We start from the raw sequence: 25,463 nt of genomic DNA, 5'->3' as shown, positions 1-25,463 counted from the left end.
AAAAAGCACCATTATTTGTGGATCTGCACCTGGAATGTCCGCTCTCTTTATAGAGAAAGTGCAGTATACGCTCTGATGGATGTATTAGAGAAGTACAAGGCAGATACTACCGCCTTACAGTTGGTGCGATGGACTGAAGTGCGTCACCAAACGGTGACGAACTACACTAAATTTAGTTGTGGATTTGTGGTTACTCGGAGACTGAAACACCTTTTCTCCAGCTTTACTCCGGTGGATGAGAGGCTAGCCACAATCCGCATAAAAGCCAAATTCTTCAACATCGGCCTTATTTGTGCCCATGCCCCGACGGAAGACAAAAACTAGCAGACTAAGGATATTTTCTACGAGCGCCTAGAGAGAGAATTCGATCGCTGACCCGCCCATGATATTAAAATCGTGCTGGGAGATTTTAATGCGAAGATAGGGAATGAAGACATTTTTGGTCCAACAGTCCATAAGTTAGGTCTCCACGAAATAAAGTCCAGTAATGGGTTGAGACTACCGAGGCCACCGTAGCGCAGAGGTTAGCATGTCCGCCTATGAAGCTGAAGGCCTGGGTTCGAATCCTGGCGAGACCTGTAGTGAAAAAATTTTCATCAGTGGTTTTCCCCTCCTAATGCTGGCAACATTTGTGAGGTACTATGCCATGTAAAACTTCTCTCCAAAGAGGTGTCGCACTGCGGCATGCCGTTCGGACTCGGCTATAAGAAAGAGGCCCCTTATCATTGAGCTCAAACATGAATCGAACTGCACTCACCCTGTTCGTTAGTGGAATGTTCATGGGCAAAATTAGCAATTTGCAAGTTTTAAAAATTGTATCTGATATTGCAGCCATAGAGTTGAATAAAATGTTAACTTTTTGCCCCTTTTATAGATTTTTCTTTACTTTTTGCTTTTTCAGATGCTACAAGTCATTCACACTGTAGAAGAATCATCCGATACATTGGCATTTGCCACAGAACCTGTCATGGCCAGTTTGGCAAATATCTTGGCCTATCATGTAAGTAAAAAATATCAAAAGATTTATCTCATCTCCTTAAATTCAGGCTTAAAATATTCACTTTCCACCATAGGATAGGGGTTAACTAATTAAAATTTTCACTTGGTAACAATGATCTGCCTCCTGATGTTTTCTGAAATCTTTATAGAGAATATTTCCCTTAAGAGACAATTTAAGGACTTGAGAGAAACTTTTATAGAAACAAATTTCCTTGCAATGATGTCATAGGAGAAACTTTAATAAAAAAGTTGTCGTTAGAAAATATTTCATGGAAATTTTGACTTCAGCAAAATGGAGAAAATTTCATGGAAATTTTGTCTTTAGAAAAAATTTCATGAAAATTTTGTGTTTAAAGAAAATTTCATGGAAATTTTGTCTTTAGAGAAAATTTCATGGAAATTTTATCTCAAAAGAAAATTTCATGGAAATTTCGCCATTAGAGAAAATTTCATGGAAATTTCGTCTTTAGAGAAAATTTCATGGAAATTTTGTCTTAAAAGAAAATTTCATGGAAATTTCGCCTTTAGAGAAAATTTCATGGAAATTTCGCCTTAGAGAAAATTTCATAGAAATTTTGTCTTTAGACAAAATTTCATAGAAATTTTGTCTTTAGAGAAAATTTCATGGAAATTTTGTCTTTACAGAAAATTTCATGGAAATTTTGTCTTTAGAGAAAATTTCATGGAAATTTTGTCTTTAGAGAAAATTTCATGGAAATTTTGTCTTTAAAGAAAATTTCATGGAAATTTTGTCTTTAGGGAAAATTTCATGGAAATTTTGTCTTTAGGGAAAATTTTATGAAAATTTTGTCCTTAGAGAAAATTTCTGGGAAATTTTGTCTTTAAAGAAAATTTCTGGGAAATTTTGTCTTTAGAGAAAATTTCTGGAAAATTTTGTCTTTAGAGAAAATTTCATGGATATTTTGTCTTTAAAGAAAATTTCATGGAAATTTCGCCTTAGAGAAAATTTCATGGAAATTTCGCCTTAGAGAAAATTTCATGGAAATTTTGTCCTTAGAGAAAATTTCTGGGAAATTTTGTCTTAAGAGAAAATTTCTGGGAAATTTTGCCTTTAGAGAAAATTTCATGGCAATTTTGTCTTTAGAGAAAATTTCTGGGGAATTTTTTTCGAGAATTTTTATGAAATTTTTCTCTTCAGGGAAAATTTCATGAAAAATTTGAAGAATTTTTTTTTTAAATTTTGGTTGCTCTAAATTTTTTGTGACCAATTTCAGGGGTCATTCCATTGTTTACCTAGGTTGTGCCCTAAATATGGCATTGGAATTTTTTACATTCTTGTTGATTTTTCCATTTTACCTACCTTTTTTTGTATTGTCGAGCATTGTTGGCTGCGTATCCTGTGGTAGGCTAAGTAATGGCTTCCCACCCTCTTTCTCTCTGATGTGGCAGTTCCAATGGAAAAACACAAATATAGGCCAAAACAAGAAACCACACAAGAGATTAAAAAACGACGTTGTAAATATTTCAACATGTTGCTGTTATTTGAAAAGTTCGTTTTGGGGACAACGAAACCTCAACAACATTAACAACAACGCCATAAACTACGGATTTTATTTTAATTGCAAACTTGGTCAGGGCTAGACAGAGAAAAGAGGACGATATAGAAGGCAAAAAAAGGCAGGCATAGCCAAGTCAGTGTTCAAAGGTCATTCCTTAACCTTTGTGAGAGAAAGTTATGGGGGGGAAAGGTCGTTAGCTTTTAAAATGGACTTAAATATGGGTGGAGATTAATTTTAAGTGGCAAACAATTTCATGTTGGTTTTAATGGTTTTATGGCTGCCCTCGTTTATTGTTGTTGCTGTTTACCTTCTTTTGTTTTTCTACTTCTACTGCTCCACCTCAACCCAAATGACTTTTTGCCTAAGGAATCCAAGACATATGAAAATGTAATGCAAGCCAATTCTGGAAGCAATCAAAATGCCCAACCCAGCTCACCATCCATGCCACAAAGGCCCGCCCACGCCAAGGAATATACGTTTTTGGACATTGAATTAAAGTGTGGATTTTTACAGGTAAGCAAGACAACTCTGCCCAGGTGTCAAAGTGAACAGATAAACTTTCTCATTATAACCAAATTCACCTTTTCATTATTGTTCGCCTTTTTGCTTTCTTTTTTCACCTTTTTCAGTTGGTGGAGGCAATGACATTTTTGCATTATTCAGGACATGTCATACATCGCAATATATGTCCAGCATCAATATTTATTACAAAAAGGGGTACCTGGAAATTAGGTGGCTTAGAATTTTTAGGTGGGTATTTAATAAACGCTCTGCGTTTACCCTTCTCATGTGATTTAATAAAAAAACCATGCATATTTTCTGTTTATTATTCTCTAAATTCTCTTTTGTTCTGCTCTTTTGTTGCAGAAAGAATGAATGAGACTGATATAAATGACTTTATAACATGTCAACCTTGGACAACTCGCATATCAAAAATGGCACAGCCAAATTTGGATTTTATGCGTAAGTAAATGCCATAAGGAAAACACATAAATCTAACAAAAATACTTTTCACTAACTTCTAAGGTGACACAGTGGGATGATATTAAAAAAAACCATGAAAACTATTTGAGTGGTAGCAACCGCTAAACAATGCTTTTTGGGGGGGCAGTAACCGCTAAGTAATGCCCGTCCGTCCCTCTGTCCATCCCTCCGTTCGTCCCTCCGTCTGTCCCTCCGTCCGTCCCTCCGTCCGTCCCTCCGCCCGTCCGTCCCTCCGCCCGTCCGTCTCTCCGTCCATCCCTCCGTTCGTCCCTCCGTCTGTCCGTCTGTCCGTCTATCCATCCCTCCGTTCGTCCCTCCGTCTGTCCCTCCGTCCATTCCTCCATCCGTCCCTCCATCCGTACCTCCGTCCGTCCCTTCGTCCGTCCCTTCGTCCGTCCCTCCGTTTAAGCCTCCGTCTGTCCATCCATCCATCCCTCCGTTCGTCCCTCCGTCTGTCCCTCCGATCGTCCCTCCATCTGTCCCTCCGTCCATGCCTCCGTTCGTCCCACCGTCTGTCCCTCCGTCCATCTCTCCATCCGTCCCTCCGTCCGTCCCTCCGTTCGTCCCACCGTCTGTCCCTCCGTCCATCTCTCCATCCGTCCCTCCATCCGTCCCTCCATCCGTCCCTCCGTCCGTCCCTCCGTCCGTCCCTCCGTCTAACCCTCCGTCTGTCCGTCCAACCATCCCTCCGTTCGTCCCTCCGTCCATACATCCCTCCGTCCATCCATCCCTCCTTTCGTCCCTCCGTCTGTCCCTCCGTCTGTCCCTCCATCCGTCCCTCCGACCGTCCCTCCGTTCGTCGTCAGCATCCTTAAGTCCGACTGAGTGGACCCTTAAGGCGTCGGGTTGACCAAGTTTATTAAGGGCAATCTTCTGGCTCTCACTGCCAAATCGTCTGCTCTTTCTGGTATAACTTACTTTTTTACCTACTTACTTACTTACTAACTTACTTACAATACTTACCTAATTAAGTGACTTACTTACTTGCTTACTTACTTAATTACTTACTTACCTACTTAGTTACTTACTTGCTTACTTACTTACTTAGTTACTTACTTACCTAATTAAGTAACTTACTAACTTACTTACCTACTTACTTGCTTACTTACTTACTTACCTACCTACTTACTTACCTACTTACTTACTTACTTACTTGCTTACTTACTTACCTAATTAAGTAACTTACTTATTTACTTACATGCTTACTTACTTACTTACTTGCTTACTTACTTACTTACTTACTTACTTACGTACATACTTACTTACCTACTTACTTACTTCCTTATTTAAGTAACTTATTTACATACTTAGGCCACCGCAGCGCAGAGGTTAGCATGTCCACCTTTGACTCTGAACGCCTGGGTTCGAATCCTGGCGAGACCATCAGAAAAAATTTTCAGCGGTGGTTTTCCCCTCCTAATGCTGGCAACAGTTTGTGAAGTACTATTACATGGCATAGTACTTCACAAACTGTTGCCAGCAAAGAGGTGTCGCACTGTGGCACGCCGTTCGGACTCGGCTATAAAAAAGAGCAGCACTCATTGATATGTGAGAAGTTTGCTCCTGTTCCTTAATGGAATGCTCATGGGCAATTTTTTTTTTGCATCACGAAAGTTGGTTAATCTATACATCCGAGGTCGTGGGTATCCAAACAGCGCACAACAAGCCGATTACTGGTATGTGGCGCATAATATATTTCAACCTAACGCAACCCAAGCTAACCTAAGAGTTTGACGGGGATAGCTACCTCCACATGCGAATGTGGCTACTACAACAATAATAATTCTAATGAACTCTCCGTAGACTCCAGCCCCATTCGTGAATACCAAAGGCCTTAGGAAATGTGTGCTGCACGCAGCCCATAATTCCCTTTCGAGGCCAATTAGTACCAGTTCGCTAACAAGCAAGGACTCCCTTAGTACGTTATCAGTTATCTTATCATCGGTTATAGCCTGCCACCTCACCGCATCGCCAGCTAAGGGGCAAACTTGGTAGCCAGGCACCCAATATAAAGGCAAAAGGTCGACAATTCTTTGTCATTGCGCGGCTTTCGCGTCTTACAGATACCGGCACTTAGGTGGGGAGCACGTAATTCTTAACTTAGATTTTCTTTTTCGTGGCTACATTTTTGTATTTAGAGTGCACAACAAGCCGATTACTGGCTTGGGTGTATGTCCATAGTGGCATGTGGCGGATTAATATCTGCAGCCTCTTTTCAACCTAACCTTAGTCCCCTTCTGATTGCTTCCTCAAAGAGCTTAGTATTCAACACCTTTCTTTGGCACTGTACCCTTTACCTTATTGATCATCCTGCATAGGGCACAACTGCCCAGAGCCTGATGCCATGCCAGACATCCACAGATGCGAATCGAATTACCGCATCCTTAAACATCGAGTGCACTATTCCTGGCCTACCTATTGAGATTCGATTGCAAGTTTGTCTCGGGTCACTCCTGTTTACCCTAGAGACCTGCAATGAACACAGCTCCCGAGAGTCTTTTGCCTCATGCGACATCTATGGGCCTAAGCCTACCTATTGAGTTTCGACAGTAGTACATCGGTTCTGACCCTTTTTGTATTTTTTATCGATGAGCCTGTTGCAAGTTTGTCTCGGGTCACTCCTGTTTACCCTAGAGACCTGTATCACAGCAGAACTCTGTACTTTCTCAATCATCCTGCAGTGAACACAGCTCCCGAGAGTCTTTTGCCTCATGGGACATCTATGGGCCTAAGCCTACCTATTGAGTTTCGACAGTAGCACTTCGTCTCTGACCCTTTTTGACCTTTTCATCGATGAGCCTGTTGCAAGTTTGTCTCGGTGTCACTCCTGTTTACCCCAGAGACCAGTATCACAACAGAACCCTGCACTTTCTCAATCATTCTGCAATGAACACACAGCTCCCGAGAGCCTGTTGCCATATCAGACATCCATGGGCCTAAGCCTTAAAACAGGACAGAGGGAGAACGCATTTAGTTTCCTTTTGACCCCTACCTCGAAGTTCATCGAGCATGGCTTTCACCGCTTCTCTCAGGTTAATCCAGTTTAGCACCAAGATCAGCACTGCACCAGTACCTAGTAACCTCTTCAAAGCCCAATGTCATACCGGGCATCCACAGAAAATATTCGGACAAAGCACTTTTGTGAATATCAAGATTGCTCTCCCATGCCTAAGCCTCCAACACCGTCCACCATCAAGTTGCAACAGGTGTGGAGAGCACTCAGCCCCTTACCCCGATGATTCTTTTTTAGATCAATTTCTGGTTAAGAATCACATCCAGTTGCTTGGCTTCTGATGAAAGCCGAAACTCTACCTTATCCTTATCCTAACAAAAAGTACCAGCACAGTCTTTGTGTGTTTAACAAGAAGCCCATTACCCTTTGCCCATGTAGATAGCTTCGTGAGCGCCCCCTAAACATGGTTCGTAGTAGTATTGAGAAAGCGGCCATCGACCATGTCGACGTTGCTATCTGCGCAGCCAATAGGTCATAACAAATGTCCACACAAGAGAAGATAAAACCCATCTTTGCGGGGGTTTTCGAGCCGAGACCTCTTGCCTATCAAGATCATAGAGATGTCATGTAAAGAGCCCAACCTCCCCCCTTTTTTTGTCCAAGAAGTGCACCACGATCCAGTAGCCTATCCCAAATTTCCCTCCATGTTACCCATTGTAACATGGTCTCTCCACGGTCTTTAAGATTAAGAATTGGGGACTAAATGGAGGCCACCGTAGTGTAGAGGTTAACATGTCCGCTTATGACGCTGAACGCCTGGGATCGAATCCTGGCGAGACCATTAGAAAAATTTTAGGCGGTGGTTTTCCCCTCCTAATGCAGGCAACATTTGTGAGGTACTATGCCATGTAAAACTTCTCTCCAAAGAGGTATCGCACTGTGGCACACCGTTCGGACTCGGCTATAAAAAGGAGGCCCCTCATCAATGAGCTTAAACTTGAATCGGACTGCAGTCATTGATATGCGAGAAATTTGCCACTGTTCCTTAGTGGAGTGTTGATGGGCAAAATTTGCAATTTTTTTGACTAAATGGCCTATAGTTTTTGGACAGGGTTTGGTTTCCTCGCTATCGGAGTGAAAATAAACATTCAGTCAAACTCAGCTCCTTAAAATAACCTGATGGAGTCGTATGCCAGGCAGGCAATATGCCATACGATATCATCGACTTGTAGGGTTCTAACGACTTCACCAGCCATACTATCTCTCCCCGTTATTATTCTCTCTACCACGGACCATGCCTCGACACTGTGTTATATCCGAGAAAAAGATTGACCATGCGAACTAACACATTAGCTACTGCTGTCTTATGCATAAGCGTCATAGGCGAGTCGCTTTCGGTCTTAAATGTACAGTAGGCAACCTATCGGCTCCTCCTGCCATGTTACTCTACTGCTACCCTGATTTAGTTCTCATATGGGGTATACATTCATCACTATAGAATATTGGAAGCGGGAAAAAGCTTCTAATGCCTTATGCATAAGCTTATTCGGCGAGTCGCCTCCGATCTTAAAAGTTCAGTAGGCAACCTATCGTCACCTCCTGCATTGTTATTCTACTGCTATCATCACTATCGAATATTAGCAGCGGGAAAAAGCTTCTAATGCCTTATGCATAAGCTTATTCGGCGAGTCGCCTCCGATCTTTAAAGTTCAGTAGGTAACCCGTCGGCTCCTCCTGCCGTGTTATTCTACTGCTACCCTGATTTCGTTCTCATATGGGGTATGCATTCTTCACCATGGAATATTAGGAGCGGGGAAAAAGCTTCTAATGCCTTATACATAAGCTTCATCGGCGAGTCGCCTCCGATCTTTAAAGGTCAGTAGGCAACCTGTCGGCTCCTCCTGCCTTGTTATTCTACTGCTACCCTTATTTCGTTCTCATATGGGGTATACATTCATCATATCGAATATTAGGAGCGGGAAAAAGCTTATAATACCTTATGCATAAGCTTCATAGTCGAGTCGCTTCCGATCTTAAAAGTTCAGTAGGCAACCTGTCGGCTCCTCCTGCCTTGTTATTCTACTGCTACCCTGATTTCGCTCTCATATGGGGTATGCATTCTTCACTATCGAATATTAGGAGCGGAAAAAAGCTTATAATACCTTATGCATAAGCTTCATCGGCTAGTCGCCTCCGATCTTAAAAGTTCAGTAGGCAACCTATCGGCTCCTCTTGCCTTGTGATTCTACTACTACCCTGATTTCGCTCTCATATGGGGTATGCATTCATCATATCGAATATTAGGAGCGGGAAAAAGCTTCTAATGCCTTATACATAAGCTTCATCGGCGAGTCGCCTCCGATCTTTAAAGGTCAGAAGGCAACCCATCGGCTCCTCCTGCCGTGTTAATTCAATCACATATGGGGTATACACTCTTCACCATCGAACATTAGCAGCGAGAAAAATATTTTTCCATATTCTAAGCTCTCTGTCGGTACCTGTTACCAGATGTTCTTCTTTCTGGCTGCTGGAGTATTTGGGAGTATTTGCCTATGCCAAACCCATCGTTTTGATGTTTAATAGTCTTCCCAATTTATTATGACATTTTATTACTCTCTTTCATCCCACTGTGTAGAACACCTTTACACCAAATAATATCTATTCACTGACTATGAACAGATGTTGTCGTTGCAATGCTGTGTGAAAAGTTTCAAATGTGTCACACACAAACACATACACACACACACACATTTACTTATTGCTTGCTCTCTTTTATTTTGTATTTGTATTTTCTCCCCCATTTGCTTGCTTTCTTGTGTGGCTGTGCGGCTGGCTGCTTGTGTTTGCGTGATGGATAACAGCACCTGAAACTCAATTACATTCGAAATGTAGTCTTCTCAGTGACATGTTTTCTTTAGGTTTAGTAATCTGCGCTGTCTTCAATAGAGGGCGACCCATAATACAGTCGGGCAATGTGCCCGCCAACTATATCAAGCAATTGGAATCGGTAAGTTTTTCACCCCTCACCCCCTTCTAGTCAGCCATCAGGGCAGACAGAAACTCATTTCGCATTCATCCTTCAACAATCATGTGGCATTACTTACACACTCATCCCCCCGCCCCATCACATTCAGGCAGACATGCAAAACTTTTAAGTTGTACAAGCAAAACAGAGAAAAAAAAAGTTGACAATCCCAAGACTTACATTGAAATTATTTAAATGAGTTCGGTTTTAAAGCACCAGAGCATTTGGAAAAAGGTACTGTGTTCTCGTTCCCAAAGAAGGAAAATGGAACCACATGAAGGGAAAAGATAATCGTCCCTTTTGCCCAAAACCAGTTAGGTATTGATAGATACATTTATATATCAGGACTTGGTTTTTGAAGATCCCCTGTCTCGATAACAGTACGTTTACATCAAGCGTAAGTCCAATGAAACAACCCTTTCCAACTTATGGTAACATTTCGTGGCATTGGAACATTAACCTCAGGAGGCAAGGAAGTCAAGTGTACTGAAAGAGTAAAATACCACTGAATTTGAGAAATCTGCAACAAAATTACTGGGTATGATTACCCAGGGGGCAGCCTCAACCCCAAACCTCTTCAAAACAGACATAATGGACTTTCATGTCAATATGGGACTCAAATGAATGGTATTCTGGAGAATACTACGAATATGGCATACAAACTTGTGTCAATGGAGGGAAGTCCAAGTAATGGAGGGTCACCAAATCTACAAAAACCCCCAAATGCTCATATTGACCGATCAAATAACTGACCCATCATGACAATGTGGGCATGAAGTGAAAAATATTTTCGAGTGGAGTGCGCCATTCAAATTTGATTGCAAGTGCCAGGAGGGTTGTGGTATACAACCCTTCTTTATACACAAAAATTTGGTATCTAACTTTGGGTTGGGGTACCTGTGGGGAATACCCCGCACCCAAAACCCACAAACGGAGTATGTAGACTAATCATGACATTATGGCACTAAAGTAAAATGCATTTGAGAGTAGAAAACGAATCTGTTACACACTTTTGGAGATAGGCGCCTGGTGGGCCATACCACATCAATAACATAGGACTTATTTATTTTAAGGACAAGTGTCTGGGCGGCCTCGCTAACTCCGAAAACCCCCAACCGGTATACATTCATCGTGCATGGGGAAAATAAGACTTGAAAACAAGGTATTCGGAAGTAGAATTCGAAATCCACATTCGGCGAGAAATGTTTCCACCCCCAAATTTTTCCATAAAAACATGAGTTTTTTTAACGACCGTGACATAAAAGGGGTTAAATAAGAGGTGTAATAGACAGCTGCTGAAAGTCATAACACTACATGCAAAATTTCAGCCAAATCGGACAAAAATCGCTGTTTTTAGGGGCTCAAGAAGTCAAATCGGGAGATCGATTTATATGGGAGCTATATCAGGTTATAGACCGATTTAGACCGTACTTGGCACAGTTGTTGAAAATCATAACAGAACACTATGTGCAAAATTTCAGCCAAATGGGGCAAAAATTGTGGCTTCCAGGGGCTCAGGAAGCCAAATCGGGAGATCGGTTTATATGGAAGCTATATCAGGTTCCGGACGGATTTGGACCGTACTTGGCACAGTTGTTGCAAGTCATAACAGAACACCATGTACAAAATTTCAGCCAAATCGGACAAAAATTGTGGCTTCCAGGGGCTCAAGAAGTCAAATCGGGAGATCGATTTATATGGGAGCTATATCAGGTTATAGACCGATTTGGACCGTACTTGGCACAGTTGTTGAAAGTCATAACAGAACACCATGTACAAAATTTCAGCTAAATCGGGCAAAAATTGTGGCTTCCAGAGGCTCAGGAAGCCAAATCGGGAGATCGGTTTATATGGAAGCTATATCAGGTTTTGGACCGTACTTGGCACAGTTGTTGAAAATCATAACAGAACACTATGTACAAAATTTCAGCTAAATCAGGCAAAAATTGTGGCTTCCAGAGGCTCAGGAAGCCAAATCGGGAGATCGGTTTATATGGAAGCTATATCAGGTTCCTGACGGATTTTGACCGTACTTGGCACAGTTGTTGAAAGTCATAACAGAACACCATGTACAAAAATTCAACCAAATCGAACAAAAATTGTGGCTTCCAGGGGCTCAGGAAGCCAAATCGGGAGATCGGTTTATATGGAAGCTATATCAGGTTCCTGACGGATTTGGACCGTACTTGGCACAGTTGTTGAAAATCATAACAGAACACTATGTACAAAATTTCAGCTAAATCGGGCAAAAATTGTGGCTTTCAGGGGCTCAGAAAGCCAAATCGGGAGATCGATTTATATAGAAGCTATATCAGGTTCCTGACGGATTTGGACCGTACTTGGCACAGTTGTTGAAAATCATAACAGAACACTATGTGCAAAATTTCAGCCAAATCGGACAAAAATTGTGGCTTGTAAGGGCTCAAGAAGTCAAATCGGGAGATCGGTTTATATGGAAGCTATATCAGGTTCCGGACGGATTTGGACCGTACTTGGCACAGTTGTTGAAAGTCATCACAGAACACCATGTACAAAATTTCAGCTAAATCGGACAAAAATTGTGGCTTCCAGGGGCTCAGGAAGCCAAATCGGGAGATCGATTTATATGGAAGCTATATCAGGTTCCTGACGGATTTGGACCGTACTTGGCACAGTTGTTGAAAGTCATAACAGATCACCATGTACAAAATTTCAGCCAAATCTGACAAAAATGACAAAAATCATAACAGAACACTATGTGCAAAATTTCAGCCAAATCGGACAAAAATTGTGGCTTGTAAGGGCTCAAGAAGTCAAATCGGGAGATCGGTTTATATGGAAGCTATATCAGGTTCCGGACGGATTTGGACCGTACTTGGCACAGTTGTTGAAAGTCATCACAAAACACCATGTACAAAATTTCAGGTAAATCGGGCAAAAATTGTGGCTTCCAGGGGCTCAGGAAGCCAAATCGGGAGATCGGTTTATATGGGAGCTATATCAGGTTCCTGACGGATTTGGACCGTACTTGGCACAGTTGTTGAAAGTCATAACAGAACACCATGTACAAAATTTCAGCTAAATCGGGCAAAAATTGTGGCTTCCAGGGGCTCAGGAAGCCAAATCGGGAGATCGGTTTATATGGAAGCTATACCAGGTTCCTGACGGATTTGGACCGTACTTGGCACAGTGGTTGGATGTCATAACAGAACACTATGTGCAAAATTTCAGCCAAATCGGACAAATATGCAATCCCCAATGACCTACACCAATGTTAAGTATCTGTGCAAAATTTCAAGCGTCTAGCTTTACGCGTTGGACCGTTATAGTAGTGTCGTCAGAGGGACGGACATGGCTAGTTCGAATCAGAATTTCCAGATGATCAAGAATGTATATACTTTATGGAGTCCTAGATCAATATTTCGAACGGAATTACTTGAGTAGTATATCCCCATCCTATGGCGGTGGGTATAAAAATTTCAACAAAATTTTCTGTAAAAATAAAAATTTTACAAATTTTCTTGAAAATTTTTTTCATGGAAATAAAAATTTTTACAAAATTTTCTATTGCATAAATTTTATTTCCAAGCTGATAAAATTCCAATAAATAGGATTATTTTATAATAAATTCCCCTAGAAAATGCCAACTAACACCAACAGCAGATGCCCTATTATCGAACAAAACGAATTCCTGCAATGCTGGAGAATTATTCCAACATAGAAAAAAAAAATTTATTCCACTCAACATAGACAAACACCTAAAGCCCGTTTCAATGACTAACAAAACTGTCGACCTAGACCCGGAGATAGGAAAATATTTTGCGTCAAGGATATTTGTGGGAATTGTTTGCTTGTTTTGTGGTTATGGAGCCTTAACCACTGTAGCCATGTTGTTAAGGCTTTTGTTAGCAACAAGTGTGCCAGTTTATGTTTGTATGCATGTCAAGGTGTGTGTGTGTGTGTATGAGAGTGCTGGAGGAAAAACATAATGCTTTCTCAACATCCCATCCCCTTAGTGTATTTACACGACAGACACATTGTTTGGATACGGTGTGGAAAACTTTATTTCTTCATAATGGTGTTGTTATGTTCCGATGACATTTTTCTTCGCATAACAGCCCCAGACTACCCAATGGGACGAACTTTCCATTGAGAATTTCATTCATTTTTCAAGCACCAACACTCAATGCCGCCTTTTTGGGTTTACAAGGACTTTATGCTTGTGAATGTTTAAGGGAGTGTATGCGTTTGTGTGTGTGTGTGTGTGTGTGAAAGATAATGCAGGGTGTTTGCTTACTGGAGGCAACACCTTTGCCAAAACTTTGTTGGTCAAATACCTTTACATTATTGGCCTTTGCTGAAGTGGCAGTCAGTCAGTCACTCGTTAAACTTTGATGCAAAGAGAAGAGAGACAAACACAAAGGCAAATTCTTCTCCCCCATCCACTCACTCTGTGGCACAATAGAATTAGCAAAACCTCTGAAGTGCCAAAGTGTATTATGTTCAAATTTTCCCCTTTTTGAGAAAAATTACTACAAAAGTTAATCAAAAGTTAAATAGGAAATATCTCAACTACGATTCAGATAAAGAAAACAAGGGTTTGCCGTTTCCTTTGGCTGGTGATCTATCACCTGGTCTAGCACTTAACCACAATAATCTCTTTATAAGGTAGTGGCATTATTGCAATAGAGGCACAAAGGCAAACAATGACACAAACAAAAATCCTTAAAGAGAATAATTCTTTGTGGACATCACAGACTTCAGCTCATTGTTGTTCACTGAATTATTTGCATTGTTTGGAACATTAAAGTTTTGAATTTTCCAGACATTACAAAAGGGCTCTAAGTTTTTGCTAAAAGGTATAAAAATTGTGCCTTCTTTAGGCCTTTGAAGGCTTAAAGATTCGGGAATATACGTAAACCACCTCCTGGTGAGAAATGCATATCTAAATCTGAACCGATTTGAGCCACATTCAAGAAGAACGTCGAGGGTCCAAACACAACTCACTGTCCCCAATTTTGGCGACTTCGGACAATAAATGCGCCATTTATGGGCCCCAGACCCTAAATCGAGAGATCGGTCTATATGGCAGCTATATCCAAATCTGGACCGATCTGAGCCAAATTAATGAAGAATGTTAAAGGGCCTGACACAACTCAGTGTTTCCAATTTCAGCGAAATCGGACAATAAATGCGCCTTTTATGGCCCCAAAACCTTAAATCGAGAGATCGGTCTATATGGCAGCTATAGCCAAATGTAGACCGATCTGGGCCAAATTGAAGAATAATCTCGAAGGGCCTTACACAACTCACTGTCCCCAATTTCGGCAAAATCGGACAATAAATGTGCCTTTTACGGGCCCAAAACCTTAAATCGAGAGATCGGTCTATATGGCTGCTATATCCACATCTGTGCCGATCTGAACCAAATTGAAGAAGAATGTTAAAGGGCCTAACACAACTCAGTGCCTCAAATTTCGGCGAAATCGGACAATAAATGAGCCTTTTATGGCCCAAAACCTTAAACCGCGAGATCGGTCTATATGGCAGCTATATCCAAATCTGAACCGATCTAAGCCAAATTGAAGAATAATCTCGAAGGGCCTAACACAACTCCCTGTCCCATATTTCGGCGACATCGGACAATAAATGCGTCTTTTATGAACCCAAAACCTTAAATCGAGAGATCGGTCTATGTGGCAGCAGTATCCATATTTGGACCGATCTGGGCCAAATTGAAGAAGAATGTTGAAGGGCCTAACACAACTCAAATCAAACCTAAGACCCCAAATCGGCGGTTTAGTCCATATGGGAGCTATATCGCAGTTGGGCCGATAAAAGGTGCATATTGTCCGATTTTGCCGAAATTTGGGACAGTCAGTTGTGTTAAGCCCTTCGACATGGCTCTTCAATTTGGCCCAGATTGGTCCAGATTTGGATACAGCTGTCATATAAACCGATCTATCGATTTAAGGTTTTGGGCCCATAAAAGACGCATTTATTGTTCGATTTCGCCGAAATTTGGGACAGTGAGTGGTGTAAGGTTCTTCGACGCCTTTCTGCAATTTGGCCGAGATCGGTTCACATTTGGATATAGCTGCCATATAGATCGATTTCGCGATTTAAAGTCTTGGGCCCATAATTACGATTTCGCCGAAATTTGGCACAGTGACTTATATTCGGCTTTTCGACATCCGTGTCGTATATGGTTAAGATCGGTCAATATTTGGATATGGCTACCAAAGAGAAAAGAGAAGGAGGCCACCGTAGCGCAGAGGTTAGCATGCCCGCCTATAAGGCTAAACGCCTGGGTTCGAATCCTGGCGAAACCATCAGAAAAATTTTTCAGCGGTGGTTTTCCCCTCCTAATGCTGGCAACATTTGTGAGGTACTATGCCATGTAAGACTTCTCTCCAAAGAGGTGTCGCACTGCGGCACGCCGTTCGGACTCGGCTATAAAAAGGAGGCCCCTTGTCATTGAGCTTTAACTTGAATCGGACTGCACTCATTGATATGTGAGAAGTTTGCCCCTGTTCCCTAGTGGAATGTTCATGGGCAAAATTTGCAAAAAAAAAAATTGCATTTACCAAAGAGAACAATATTTTGTTCTACAAAATTCAACAATGTCTTGTACTTATAAGACCACTCAATGTCCGTGTCGAATTTGGTCCAAATCGGACCATTTTACGATATAGCTGATATGGAGTCATACATTATGCATTTTTCATCGAAAGTGGTGGTTATCCATAGTTCGGCTAGGCCGAACTTAACGCCTTTTTACTTGTTTCAATCACTTTGTTCAAAAAAATTGCCATTTTCATGATTAAGACAGTTTCAATTAAAAAATTAATTGGATCAGTCAATTATTATTTTTTTTTTTTTTTCAGTGTATGAAGCAAAGAAATTGGCTATCTAAGTTGCTAAGAACCGTAAAACTTTTGTTGACATGGAGACCATGAAAGCATTTATTCATACATCTATCAATCCATTCATCGAGCCAGCACAGTAACTAGCAAACGAACATCTTCACTTACCGCCCCCCCCCCCCCCCCCCCTACCCCACCCCTGCTTCCTGTTGCCAAATTGTTTATTCCGAATTTGCATAAAATTTGTAAGAAAGTTTTGCGTCAAAATAATTATGAGAAGTGAAACACATTTTTTGGCTTTTCGCTCTGTGACAAACTTGGCATGCAACTTTTTAGTGTAATTAAGCCAGGCAGGACATACCACTCTGTCTCGCTTTCGCTCTGTCTCTCTCCCTCTCTCTCTCTTGCTCTTCTTCAGTTAGCCAGAAATCCAATTATTCGGTGGTGGACTGTGTCACTCGTAGCACAGATTCCAGGAAAGCTGCTACACTTAATAAAAAAATACAACCTATTTTGAGCATAATATGCTTCTCCGTCTTTCGTTCTCCTCCCTCCACCCCAAGAATGCAATCCACTGGGCTATCTACACTTTTCAGAATTAGTTAATAATATAATTAAGAGTTAATTAAATTGCCAGACAACCAACTGTGCGACTCTAGGCAACAGGTTTGCTACATTTCTAGGCATTTGCTAAGCCTAGAGGCTTAGATTTATTTCGGCAAAGTTGTTGGGCGTGTAAGTGCCACATTTGCATATGAAATAATTAAACGCTTTTATGGGCTGCTTAAAAGCTACTCAAACTAAATCTACTACTTGCCACTTTAGGCAGCTAAGTGTGTTGCCAAGTAAATTTAAAATTAAACCAACTTGAGTGGGCCAGAAAGTGGAGTGGCTGATTGGCAAGGCGTGGGCAGAGGAGGGGAGGGGAAAGCTGTCTAATGGCAGTTTTCTAAGGTCATAGGTAATTTTGTGCTCTTAGGTATCTCTATAAAGGTTAGGTAAACTTCTAATGGAATATAGGCTTTTAATTTTATTTCCCAAAAGTTGTTAATTTATGAAAAAATTTAAATTAATTACTTTTATTTTGTTAATACTTTTCAAATATAACAAAGAAATGGCTTAGAATTCTTATTTAATGTGAAATTATTTGACTGTCCCAAATTTCGGTGAAATCAGACAATAAATGCGCCTCTTATGGGCCCAAAACTTTAAATAGAGAGATCGGTCTATATGACAGCTATATCACAATCTGGACCGATCTGAACCAAATTGAAGATGGACGTCGAAGGGACTAACACAACTCACTGTCCCAAATTTTGGCGACATCGGATAATAAATGCGAGTTTTATGGCCCCAAAACCTTAAATCGAGAGATCGGTCAATATGGCAGCTATATCCAAATCTGGACCGATTTCGGCTAAGTTGCAGAAGAATGTCGAGGGGCTTAACGTTACTGACTGTCCCAAATTTCCGCGACATCAGATAATAAATGCTAGTTTTATGGGCTCAAAACCTTAAATCGAGAGATCGGTCTATATGGCAGCTATATCCAAATATGGACCGATCTGTGCCATATTGCAGAAGTATGTCAAGGGGCTTAACTTAACTCACTGTCCCAAAATTCGGCGACATCGGACAATAAATACGCTTTTTATGGCCCCAAAACCTTAAATAGAGAAATCGGTCTATATGCCAGCTATATCGAAATCTGGACCGATTTCGGCTAAGTTGCAGAAGAATGTCGAGTGGCTTAACGTAACTGACTGTCCCAAATTTCGGCGACATCGGACAATAAATACGCCTTTTATGGCACCAAAGCCTTGAATCGAGAGATCGGTCTATATGGCAGCTATATCGAAATCTGGACCGATTTCGGCTAAGTTGCAGAAGAATGTCGAGGGGCTTAACGTAACTGACTGTCCCAAATTTCGGCGACATCGGACAATAAATACGCCTTTTATGGCACCAAAACCTTAAATCGAGAGATCGGTCTATATGGCAGCTATATCCAAATCTGGACCGATCTGAACCAAATTGAAGAAGGATGTCGAAGTGGTCAACACAATTCACTGTCCCAAATTTCCGCGACATCGGATAATAAATGCGAGTTTTATGGGCTCAAAACCTTAAATCGAGAGATCGGTCTATATGGCAGCTATATCCAAATTTGGACCGATCTGTGCCATATTGCAGAAGTATGTCGAGGGGCTTAACTTAACTCACTGTTCCAAATTTCAGCGACATCGGACAATAAATGCGTCTTTGATGGGCCCAAGCCTTTAATCGAGAGACAGGCTATGTGGCTGATATAACCAAATCTGGACCGATCTGGGCCAAATTGAAAAAGGATGTCGAAGGGTCTAACTCCGGACGGAGGGACGGACGGAGGGACGGACGGAGGGACGGACGGAGGGACGGACGGAGGGACGGACGGAGGGACGGACGGAGGGACGGACGGAGGGACGGACGGACAGAGGGACGGACAGAGGGACGGACGGAGGGACGGACGGACAGAGGGACGGGCGGTCGGAGGGTGATTTAACGATGTCCGTGTATTGTCCGTCCATCCGCTTGTTGTAATCACGCTACACTTTTCAAGAATTGAGATATTGAGCTGATATTTGGCACAGATACGTCATTTTGCTGCACTAAGGTTAAGTTCTTAAACGGGCCAAATAGGTCCATATTTGGGTATAGCTTTTATATATACCGATATACTGGATCTAAAGGCCATAACAACTTAACATATTACCCGATTTCATTGAAATATAAATCACTGAGTTGTTTTGAGACACCCGACATTTTACTTGAATAGGGTTGAGATTGGACAACATTTAGATATATCTGTCATACAGACCGATCTGCAGCCTTGTCAAGTTCTTTGCCTGGTATATCTCTTTAGGCAACCAAAGGATAATGGATAAGAATTACTTTGCTATTGGAGGTATATCAGATTATGGCCCGCTTCAGAGCATACTTGATTTGAATGTTGAAGACCATAGTAGAAGTCAAAATTGCAGATTTTCCCATGAACATTCCACAAAGGGACTGGGCAAACTTCTCACATACCACTGAGTGCTGTCCGATATAAATTTAAATATCTATGAAAAGAGACCTTCTTTTATAGCTGAGTCTGAACGGCGTGCCGCAGTTCGATATCTCTTTGGGCAGACGTTTTTAATTAGCATAGTACCTCACAAATACCGCCAATATTAGCAATGGATAACCAGCGCTGAAAATTTTTTTAATGTTCCCGCCAGGATTCGAACCCTAGCGTTCGGCGTTAAGGGCTGAGATGCTTACTTCTGATTAACGGTAGTTTGAGATATGTGGTACATCGTAAACATCGATGCTATTGCAAATACTTAGGAGGACGATAAAACAGGTTCAGAGAACAATGCATAGGTGAAGCGATTGGGACCACGACCACTAGGGAAACTGGAGACTATTCTAGAGTGTGAGGTAGTCACTGCGGCTATGAGACTTAAGGCAATAGGACAATGGATGGAGTATAGGAGCAGGTCACACCATTGTGGTATAGTCGAGGCGAAGATTGGGAGCTTGGAAGGAATAGAAGGGATTTCCCATCGGGTGACACGTCTCTTGCCCCTGTTAGCAATGAAACGAAGCTACTCCTTATTAAGCTTATACCAATAAAGAACACACCAATTGATATGGGAGAAAATCGCCTTCGTTCCTTACTGGAATATTCATGGGCAAATTTTCCACTCGGTACATCGTTCAACAAGTTTTAATTACAGTTTTCACAGTTGAGATAACGTAGAATGAAATTTTGTCCCCAAATTTATTATTTAAACCGAAAATTAAATTAAACTGCAACACAACTAAAGCTGCCAACTGGTGATTTGCAAGTGCCACATTGTCATATAGTTGGGTTCTAATGAAGAGCAAAACTTTTATTTCTATACCAATCACCTAACTCTACAACAACAAATGTGATCTCAATTTGCCAAGCATTCATTCATATGTACGAAAAGCTCAATTAGATAATCTATGCAATTTAACATGACCCCAAGGCAATGAATGCCTGCATGTCTCAGATGAGCTTAACTAGGCTTACATTGCTAATTACCAGAAACACAAAATAAATTACGCATCTACAAATGAATGGATCGAAGTTAAATCAAGCATAACAATGTGCCAAGACCGATACAGGTGTTTGGCATCGAACTATACACACAGAGAAAAACGATTGCCCAAAAAATGTTTGGTGTGAATGGATTGGGAAGAAAATTGAGGCTTCCAGGTGCTCAAGAAGTCAAATCGGGAGGACGGTTTATATGGGAGCTATATCAGGTTCTCCACCGATTTGGACCGCACAAAGCACAGTTGTTAGAAGTCATAACAGAACACAATGTTCAAAACTTCAGAAAAATCGGATGAAAATTGCGGCTTCCAGGGGCTCAAGATGCAAATCGGGAGATCGGTTGAAAGAGGAGCTTTTTGAACGGTACTTAGATGAAGTCAGACTTCCAACAACTGTGCTGCTAAGTACGGCCTGAATCGGTCTATAGCCGAATCGGTCTACAGCCGAATCGGTCTGTAGCCGAATCGGCTTATAGCCGATTCAGTCTATAGCCGAATCGGTCTATAGTCGAATCGGTCTATAGCCGAATGAGTTTATAGCCGAATTGGTCTATAGCCGAATCGGTCTATAGCCGAATCGTTCTACAGCCGAATCGGTCTATAGCCGAATCGGTCTACATCCGAATCGGTCTACAGCCGAATCGGTCTATAGCCGAATCGATCTACATCCGAATCGGTCTATAGACGAATCAGTCTATAGCCGAATCGGTCTATAGCCGAATCGGTCTATAGCCGAATCGGTCTACAGCCGAATCGGTCTACAGCCGAATCGGTCTATAGCCGAATCGGTCTATACCCGAATCGGTGTATAGCCGAATCGGTCTATAGCCGAATGGGTCTAAAGCCGAATTGGTCTATTGCCGAATAGGTCTATAGGCGAATCGGTCTATAGCCGAATGGGTCTATAGCCGAATGGGTCTATAGCCGAATTGGTCTATGGACGAATCGGTCTATAGCCGAATGGGTCTATAGCCGAATGGGTCTATAGCCGAATCGGTCTATAGCCGAATCGGTCTATAGCCCAATCGGTCTATAGCCGAATCAGTCTATAGGCGAATCGGTCTATAGTCGAATCAGTCTATAGCCGAAACGGTCTATAGCATATATAAACTTCTTTAGCTCTTACAAGCCGCAATTTTTGTCCGATTAAGCTGAACCTGGGAGATAGTGTAGTCAGAAGGCAGGTGACCAGAGGAACGCCCCAAGGAGAGATATTTTCGCCGATTCTATGGAACCCCGTGATTAATGAAATCCTGATGGAACTCGGTGCGGAGGGCACGAGGATTATCGCTTATGCGGACGACGTCGTGCTGCTGGTTCGCGGCAGGTTTCTGTCGACGATCAGCGAGATCATGAAAGAGTCACTGAGGAGGTTGTCGCAATGGGCTACCAGAAGTGGGTTGAGCACCAACCTAGGGAAGACGGAGCTGGTGCTCTTCACTCGCAGATTTAAGGTATCGGAGTTCAGACTCCCATCCTTGGACGGGGCAACCAGCGACTGTTGAAGGAGGCGAAGTAGTTAGACATAGTCCTCGTCTTGAAACTGTCCGGGAACGAGGATTATCGCTTATGCGGACGAAGTCGTGCTGCTGGTTCGAGGCAGGTTTCTGTCGACGATCAGCGAGGTCATGAAAGGATCACTGAGGAGGTAGTCGCAATGGGCTATCAGAAATGGGTTGAGGACCAACCCAGGAAAGACGGAGCTGGTGCTCTTCACTTGTAGATTTAAGGTATCGGAGTTCAGACTCCCATCCTTGGACGGGGTCAACGTGCGATTGTCGAAAGAGGCGAAGTAGCTAGACATAGTCCTCGTTTCGAAACTGTCCGGAAAAGGAACACCGAGAAAAGAGGCTGTAAAGCACAGTGCTCTCTTTACTCCACAGGGGCACTGAGATCCGCACCGCAGGCAGGCCAGGAGGCGATGCTTGATATGAGGGGTTCGTCTGCGCCGGACGGACCAGTCATCGTTCTTGCCTACGTGCCACTTGTCGAGCTACTGAACACAGTAGAGGGGATGGCCAGGGCTGCATTGGTGGCGAGGTGGGACTCAGTGGATGATTGCCGGACTCCAAAGGCGCTATGTCCGGTCATTGACCGGAGGAGGACAAGGGAGTTGTTGCCGTTTAAAAAGGTCCATGAATACCTTGACAGGGGTCAAACCGGACACTGTGCCATAGGCCGCATGGTGGTGCAGAGGTTTGTGCCATTGCAGTGGCCGCAAGAGAAATTCTGGTAAGGGACTTACCACCCTCGAAACTCAGAATTTATGGGGGCAGTATGACGGTGCTCAAGGCTTTAGGGTCGAGGATGGTGAGGTCGAGATGCATGGTGGATTATTTGGAGTCTCTGAAAATGATCTGGGCCCAAGATGTGACGTTGACACGGGTTCCTCGGCTAGTGGGGATTCCAGGGAATGAGACGGCGGACGAGTGCGCGAGCAGGGGTTGGTCTGCGCCAGGCGGACCAGTCATTGTTCTTGCCTACGTGCCACTTGTCGAGCTACTGAACACAGTAGAGGGGATGGCCAGGGCTGCATTGGTGGCGAGGTGGGACTCAGTGGATGATTGCCGGACTCCAAAGGCGCTATGACCGGTCATTGACTGGCGTTTAAAAAGGTCCATGAATACCTTGACAGGGGTCAAACCGGACACTGTGCCATAGGCCGCATGGTGGTGCAGAGGTTTGTGCCATTGCAGTGGCCGCAAGAGAAATTCTGGTAAGGGACTTACCACCCTCGAAACTCAGAATTTATGTGGACAGTATGGTGGCGCTCAAGGCTTTAGGGTTGAGGATGGCGAGGTCGAGATGCATGGTGGATTATTTGGAGTCCCTGGAAAGGCTCTGGGCCCAAGATGTGACGTTGACATGGGTTCCTGGGCTTGAGGAGATTCCAGGGAATGAGGGGGCGGACGAGTGCGCCAGGAGGGGTTCGTCTGCACCGGACGGACCAGTCATCGTTCTTGCCTACTTGCGACTTGTCGAGCTACTGAACACAGTTGAGGGGATGGCCAGGGCGGCGTTGGTAGGGAGGTGGGACTCAATGGATGGTTGCCGGACGTTCGGTAAGAGGTCCATGAGTACCATGACAGGGGTCATAACTGGTCACTGTGCCATAGGCCGCATGGCGGCGCGCATGGCCATGCTATAGGCCGCATGGCGGCCTTGATGAGGATGAAGAGGAAAATATTTAGCACTTGCTATGTTGTTGTACGTTTCAGCAAATCGGTCTATAACCTGATATAGCTCCCATATAAACCGATCTCCTGATTTAACTTCTTAAGCCCTTAAAAGCCGCAATTTTTGTCCGATTTGGCTGAAATTTTGCATGTTCCGTTATGACTTCCAACAAAAGTGCAAAGTATGGTCCAAATCAGTCTATAGTCTGACATAGCTCCCATATAAATGGGTCTCTCGATTACGCTTGCTCGGTTTCTAGAAGCTTTAATGTTTGCTGGTTTGACAGAAGTTTGGTATGTATTTTTTGGGTTGCCCAAAAAGTAATTGCGGATTTTTTAAAAGAAACTAAATGCATTTTTAATAAAACTTAGAAAGAACTTTAATCAAATATACTTTTTTTATTTGTAAAAAGTAACAGCTGATAACTGACAGAAGAAAGAATGCAATTACAGAGTCACAAGCTGTTAAAAAATTTGTCAACGCCGACTATATGAAAAATCCGCAATTACTTTTTGGGCAACCCAATATTTAAGAATTTTTCTTTGATTAAAAATTTTGTAAACACTTAAATTGACCGGACCTATTGTCCATATAAAGTGCAATGTCTTCTACGCAAACCAAAAAGTTTGATCACTTTGGCTTTACAAAAAAAAAAAAAAAATTATGCCCCTCAACTAAATTTAGTTTTGGGTTCCCAAAATTCGGCCTGGCCGAACTTACTACGCTTTTACTTGTTGCTAGCTATTTTTGTTTTGGCTGTATCACCATTATTTTTCTAAGTGTAGCATCTTTGACGAAATCAAATCAAACAGATAGAAAGACCATGCGATAAATGTGTTAACATCAACACAATCAGAGATGCAGCATCAGCTCCCATATCATCATCATCAACATCATGACCTATCTCTAATTAATGAATGAATGAATGAATGTAGACCAAAATTCGTATACAATTATCCCATCATTTATGAAAGCAGTTAGGAACTCTTAACACTTTCAGTTGCATTTAGAAAACCATTTATTCCCATTTACCTTAATATTCCTTTCATTCGAACGCTCACCTTCATTTATAGTCATTGAATGTTATTCCAATGCTTTTTGTTGCAAGAACTAATTGGTGCATTTGTTTTCTCTTCTCTTTACTGCTGCGGCTGCTGTTGTTGTTTTCGGTGTACTGTGTCACTGTAAATTTCTAATTTAATAAATCGTAGTTGGATGAGAACGTACAAAAGATGTTGCCCAGAGTACCGGTGCCCCTGCAGGAAGCCACATCACGGCTGGTGAGTCGAGATCCAACAGCACGACCAACAGCTCAACTCTTGCAGTTGATAAAATATTTTGTGTAAGTAGAACACACATACGAGTGAACATGTGAACGCTCATAAAGAGAAATCTAAACAAAAAAAAAAAATTTTATATAAATATATACCAATTTGTAACTCTATGGGAGGAAGCAAAGACGGTAGCACTATGAAAAAAAAAATCCATTAATACTTATTTCATTATGACCTGTGGCTATATTTAGCTTGACAAAAAAAAACTAATTAAATTCTTGACAAGGGAGCAGTAAGTAGACAGTTAGTATGAAGAATAACGAGACATTTAATAGAGTGAACAAAATCCATAACACGTTTTTTCTGGCACAATGCCTCAAATATACTTTCAGCGCCAAACGGAAAGTTGTTCCAAAACGAAACATCATTACTTTCGTATTTTGTAAAATTGATAAATTTAAATGCTAAACTAAAAACGTACTGTACTGTACTATATGCCAAGGATAAACTGTGCGGGGACAATATAAACCCATACATGTTCGTCTTCAAAAGACTACAAAGTCTACAATTTATTGGTCA

At 42.1% G+C, this 25,463-nt stretch overlaps 1 protein-coding gene across 4 annotated transcripts in view; it reads left to right on the top strand.

Moving 5' to 3' along the window:
- The window catches only part of LOC106092978 (SCY1-like protein 2), a 157,938-nt gene that overhangs the window by 15,597 nt on the left and 116,878 nt on the right, over positions 1 to 25,463 (top strand). For 3 of the 4 annotated variants that reach the window (XM_059360935.1, XM_059360934.1, XM_059360932.1), the window contains exons 4-9: positions 902 to 1,000; positions 2,886 to 3,032; positions 3,149 to 3,269; positions 3,387 to 3,482; positions 9,318 to 9,463; positions 24,822 to 24,952. In XM_059360935.1, coding sequence (XP_059216918.1) covers positions 902 to 1,000; positions 2,886 to 3,032; positions 3,149 to 3,269; positions 3,387 to 3,482; positions 9,318 to 9,463; positions 24,822 to 24,952 — 740 coding nt within the window. The remainder of the gene's footprint in view (positions 1 to 901; positions 1,001 to 2,885; positions 3,033 to 3,148; positions 3,270 to 3,386; positions 3,483 to 9,317; positions 9,464 to 24,821; positions 24,953 to 25,463) is intronic. The other variant, XM_059360933.1, reaches the window with a different exon arrangement.

This window comes from Stomoxys calcitrans, chromosome 1, assembly GCF_963082655.1.
Source record: "Stomoxys calcitrans chromosome 1, idStoCalc2.1, whole genome shotgun sequence".
NCBI classification, from domain to species: domain Eukaryota; kingdom Metazoa; phylum Arthropoda; class Insecta; order Diptera; family Muscidae; genus Stomoxys; species Stomoxys calcitrans.
Note: the sequence above shows the minus strand (reverse complement) of the source record. Positions and strands in the feature narration are given on the sequence as shown.